Raw genomic sequence first — 6,000 nt, 5'->3', positions numbered from 1 at the left:
CCAGCTGTATTTGTACAGTTTTGTCATTGCTTTTGATGTTAGATTTAGTAACTTATGATTTTGTTACATCTGGAGTTCATTTTCTACTCAAAATGACACATCCATACTCCAAAATGAACCACAAAATGCTACCGTTATCGAATATTGTGTACCAAGTATTGTAGTCTCTGTATTCGGGTGAGTTACTAATTATGTATATGTGGTGTCTGCATGATATCTATTTTGTGATGTACTTAGATGTTTCTAAGTAACATACACTTTAAAAGCATGGTTTAGTTAGGTGCTATATTAAGTAACATCAAAGTATTGCCAAGAAAGCATTGACTAAGTAAAAATTACTTAAACCTTTACCGGTCAAGCAAAAGTTACTTGTTTTCTTTGTTAATTTAACTCAATTTAGGTAAGTAGATTTTACTTAATTCTATAAGTGAAAATATATATAATTATGTAATATTTACTTAATTTCTTTATGAATGTTAAGTTCAATAGTAAGTAGATTGTACAGAGCAGTAGCAGTGATTTATTTTACTTAAAAATGAATTTACATTTAACGTGTTAAATGTATTTTTAAGTTAACTATGTCTTTTTGTGACCTATATTGTACTTTGTTTGTGGGGAGTGTCATTAGCAATTTAACAATGCTTAAAAGATTTCATTTCTTATTTTTGCAATTGTGATTCCTGTGTAAATGCATTTTAAATGCCGTGTCAGTGCTGCAATTATTGTATATAATAGTAACATTGCTCATGAGAATCCTTGAAAAATAAGCCATGCACACAGGGGTCAAAGCTTTAAGTATCATACTTTTATTCTCAAACAATCCTATTTTCATTCTGTTTTGTAATATCAATGCATATTTTATATATCTCATTATTCATAATGCATACTGTATATGATAGTGTTTCATTAAGGTGAAAACATCTGCAAACATGAAAAATAAAGAGTTTTGTTTGTACAGAGCAAAAGGAAACACTTTGACTACAGTGTTTTCTTTTCAGTCTTTGCATTGCGTGCCTATTTTTACACTCTTTGTACCATACACATTATTCATTAGATTATTCCTCAGTTAACTACAAACACACTTTCTGAAAACTTATGCATTTAAAAGTGTTTTGTAGCACCTCATTGCTGCATACTTGGGCACAGCTCTCATGCCATTTTTACTGGAAGACTTATGAATGCCAGACTCCACCTAGTCCACAAGCCACCCACCCTGTCCAGGCCGACTTCCTGGAAACCCCTTGCAGGGGCAACGCAACTGGCCTTCTTTGTGCTTTGGACTGGACAGGGTTGGTGTCAGCATCACACTTTTAGGACTAAGGAATCCTGAGTTGTTTACTAGATTACGTAGGTTTGCTTGGGTGCAAGGGAATTTGTGTATAATTCACAGGAAATCATCTGCTTTTCATCCAAAGCTTAGCTGTCCATCGTAACAAAGAGTGTCACTCCAACTGAAACCAAGCATCACACATACAGTGTACTTGTGCTGGACATATGTGCATCAAGGCGGCCAAGATGTTTTAAGGAAAGTGTTAAAGTGGAAATTACCTTATACCAAAATGAATAAGCAGTGAAATGCTCTAATATCACTCCAAACATTTCCTGCAATAATTCAGTATACATGACACCCTCCTGATGTTTTAATAAGTTGGATTCACAAAGTGCATTTACCCTCTCAGGTAATATAAAAACAAACAAACAAACAAACAAACAAAAAAACACTCAGTCAAATCTGCAGAGTATTCACAAACAGAAACAATAGTAATGACACTGAGCAAAGAGAGAAACATTCCCATTTTTCTTGATGACAGTAAAGCATAAAGAGGTGCTAAAGCATTCACATGAAAATGGACACATAAGAATGTTTTTAAAGCTCATTTCTCACAACATGAACCCCAAATAATATTACTACTTGTTGTGAATCAGATAACTGTCCACTGAACTTTTTTGCATAAAATGTGAGTTCAGCTCCTGATTGGAACGGTAACATTTATTTCTCTTATTTCTCTTTTTCCCACTCTGTGTTCTTCTAAAAGTTTTCTTAGGCAAGAGTTCAGTTTGTCATCTTATTGTAACGTGTTGTACTATTCCTGTGGTTTGAGGTGCGAGGACGAGCGGAAGAGACTACTGTTTCGCAGTAGCCTCCTGCGTTTGGGCCCTGCTATGTGGAGTCCTGGTTGACCACTTTGCCTCCGTTCATTGTTGGGGTTCCTGAGCTTTTCCTGGAGCGTTGCTTCTCTTCAATCTCATGCAGTGAAGGCTCTCTGTACATGCAAACTGCAATATGCAAACATATCAGTACATTAATACTCATTACTTTAGACTGCATTCATTAAGATAATGAGATTTACACTATTGGTATTGTTGTGTGCACTTTATCAGTGTATGTTATTCCAAAGGAAAAAAAAAAAATGGTTTGACATCTTACATAACTCGCAGCAATTTTCTTTTTGTCTTACATATAAGCCCTCTTATTTTTCAACCATCATAGCAAACCACCAAGGTAAAGCATTACTTTTATTATCTCACATGCTTATTATTATTATTAATATTATTATTATCATCATTATTATTATTATAACATCGAGGAAACAAGGGGGTGGGTTCTTTTGAGTTAAGGGGCGGTCACACTGTACTTTTCGTTACTTTGACTGAAAACACAAGCTCGTATGAAAATTTCCCCGCATTCCAAAGTTCAAGCTTGGTTAACTCTGACCTGCGAATTTGTATCAATAAAAGCCGTGTGATCAACAGCAGATCAGTATGTCACAGATTACACTGAGGGTGATCTATTGTAAATTGTAGCTGTAATTCCCACCCCTCTTCAGTTGGTGGCGAGTGTGCTCCAGTCTGGCAGCAGAGCAGAGGATCCAGAACAAACACGAAATTGTCACAAATCTTTTGCCATGCATTTGATTATGCACAGGCAAGTACACAAAATTCTATTTATTCTTTGAATTTCCTAATGAAATGGACAGAATTTGAAATCTAAACTTTGTTTCGTATGAAAAGTAACACAAAGCCTAGCCTAGTGCTATTTACTGGAAGGAAGGCGCACTGTGTACTGTTTATTCATCATAGACCAAAAGATTGATTGGGATTTAAGAATGGATATTGGTTCATCAAAATGAGAATCTATTAAAATCGAGAAATCTGTTTTTACATTTTTTTTCGACCCAGCCCAAGCGTATTTTGTTGTTTTTAAACACTGTGCTGTCGTCCTGTAGGTTCATGATTAAAAATGAAAACGTAAACAAAAATAAAAGCATTTAAATGTGTTATTATAATTAAAACGTGAAAATTAAAATGACGGGTAATAATAGATTATGACAGAATTTTTACAACCTTGTCTGTCAAAATGACGTCAAGGTCTATGTTTACATTTTAGGTCTATTTTAATTTGTTATGTGTTAAATTATTTTTTTTTAAAAAAAAGATGCTGCAGGGCATGACGTCATATCACGACTGTTGCAGCGTACAAAGATATTTTGCATGCTCAAAGTCTAGTGTGACTGCAGCTAAAGGCCCTGTTTACACTAGTGAGTTTTCGTTTTAAAACAACATTTTAAAATGAAAACGATCCTCGTTTACACTAGCATTTTCACTGCGTTTCAGAAATGATCTCCGTCTACACTACACAACCGAAAACACGTCACATGACCATTCATGCAGGTACGACCATAGATATGTATAGGTAGATGCCCTATTATTTAGATGGCAGACACGTCTACGTGCTTGGAGAGGTCGAATGATGCATCTACCTATACATATCTATGGGCTCAACAATGAGCATGATGTTGTTGCTTACACGTCATCAAGGATACACAGAGAGAACGTGGGCAGCCATGCCATTTTAACCTATTATCATAACACTGTACAACTAAACAGCATGTGACACAATAGGGCACCAATCCGGGTACAGTTGATACACTGTGTCTCAACCGTACCTCACTGACATGCTCACACGTTTCTCTAGATCATGAAAAGACTTTGCATGGCACAATGTCATAAAATATGTCTAGAGCACAGAGCAAAAGAATTTGCAATTTTGCAGTCCCCCCCTTCTTTATAGGTATTTTTTCTGACTTTCCTGCCTCTTTGGAACATTTCTGTTTACAAATACTGTGAATATATGGAGATATATGGAGAAGCACTGTTGTCCACGGAGAAAGCAGCAGTGACAGCGCGTAAGTGTTTGCTTAATACACTATTTCCATAGGTGCTGTTTAAATTATTAAGTACTGATAGAAAGTTTGTTTTCGTTCTCTGCCTATTTGTAGTATTGAGGTTTCGTTTTAATTAGCACTTTTGATTGCACGTATTGAAATTACTATTGCCGAAATCCTGCGGGCACTTAAGTGCGAAGCATCTCGATTTTAGTTTCGATTCGAGGCATTTGCATAGCTGTAGACTTTGGGCTTAAGTCAGGAGGTGGGCTCAGCTGTTATCACTCCAGTATCATTTGCTTGTGTATATATTCATTATTCGTTCAGCCGTCGTGTTCAGCCTCCTCGTGTGAAGACCGACGAGGGTAAAGACCTGCGACTTTTTCCTGCGCGACTTTAACCGAGCAACGAAACCGACAACGCACTTAGGTACTCCTCTTACTTTCCCTTCATACACTCCCTTCTTGCCCTCTCTTTCCACCTCTATCATGTGTTTTCAATACATTCCGGTTATCTCCACACAACGCTCTAACATCACATGCAGACATCAACGCAATCTTACTAATCTCCGCCCTATCATCATTTCCTCCACTGAAACTTTCTCGTTTACTGTCGGCCTCTGGAATTGCCAGTCAGCTGTTAACAAAGCAGATTTCATTTCGGCTTTTTCCACACAATCAACACTTAGTATCCTGGGCTTGACTGAGACCTGGATTCGTCCAGAGGACTCAGCAACCCCTGCTGCTCTGTCTAATAACTTCTCTTTCTATCACACCCCTCGTTACACTGGGAGGGGTGGGGGTACTGAAATACTAATTTCTAATAAATTGAAATTCTCTAACCACTCTCTGCTATGCAACTATAACTCATTCAAATCTCATGCGATCACAGTAACAGCTCCAATTAAACTCCACGTTGTGGTCATTTACCGCCCTCCTGGTCAACTGGGCACTTTCCTAGACGAGCTGGATGGGCTGCTATCCTCATTCCAAGAGGATGGCAGTCCACTTCTAGTCTTTGGTGATTTTAACATTCATCTGGACAAGCCTTATGCTGCAGACTTTCACACACTCCTAGCTTCATTTGACTTCAAACGCCTTGTTACTACAAGCACTCACAAATCAGGCAACCAGCTAGACCTAATTTACACACGCAGTTGCATTGCAGACAACAGTTTGATTAAACCCCTACACATCTCTGACCATTCCCAGCAAGCAATAGTCGTCATTTCAACGTCTAGTTTAACTATAGACCCGATATAGTCCGGCTATTTGTAACCCACTTCTAGACCAAATAATCTTGAATTTAGTTACATGTCATTTTTTGGCAAAATACTTGTGAGATATATGATATTTCATCATGTAAGCAAAGTCAACAGCGTTTACAAGGTGTTTGGTTTTATTTCTATATTTCTATATATTTCTATATATATATATATATATATATGTATAGTCTATTCTAGGGCTATGTTTAGACGTCTATTAAATTTTCACTGACAGCCCAATGACAACCTTATTTTAGCCTAGACGTCTAGGCTGTGTTTCAATGGCTAATATACGTTTTTTAGACCAAAAATTGCTTGCTGGGTTTCTTCATTAGATGTAACCTACATCTTACTACCAGTGTACCTCCAACCCCTCTACCTGTTACTTTCAGACGAAACCTACGCTCCCTTTCACCATCCCATTTTTCCTCTGTAGTGTCCTCCTCTCTTCCCTCTACAACCCTTTTCTCATCTCTAGAGGTTAATGCAGCTACTGACACCTTATGCTCTACTTTAACTTCTTGCCTAGATGATATATGTCCTCTCTCTTCCAAGCCAGCACGGGCCACC

At 37.4% G+C, this 6,000-nt stretch overlaps 1 protein-coding gene across 4 annotated transcripts in view; it reads right to left on the bottom strand.

Annotated features, from left to right (window-relative positions):
* Positions 1 to 783: 783 nt before the first annotated feature.
* fgf12a (fibroblast growth factor 12a) overlaps positions 784 to 6,000 on the bottom strand; it is a 142,357-nt gene continuing 137,140 nt past the window's right edge. For all 4 annotated transcript variants that reach the window (XM_051125705.1, XM_051125697.1, XM_051125686.1 and 1 more), the window contains one exon: positions 784 to 2,277. In XM_051125705.1, coding sequence (XP_050981662.1) covers positions 2,162 to 2,277 — 116 coding nt within the window. In that variant the 3' untranslated portion in view covers positions 784 to 2,161. The remainder of the gene's footprint in view (positions 2,278 to 6,000) is intronic.

This window comes from Labeo rohita, chromosome 2 (genome assembly GCF_022985175.1).
Source record: "Labeo rohita strain BAU-BD-2019 chromosome 2, IGBB_LRoh.1.0, whole genome shotgun sequence".
Lineage (NCBI taxonomy): Eukaryota > Metazoa > Chordata > Actinopteri > Cypriniformes > Cyprinidae > Labeo > Labeo rohita.
Note: the sequence above shows the minus strand (reverse complement) of the source record. Positions and strands in the feature narration are given on the sequence as shown.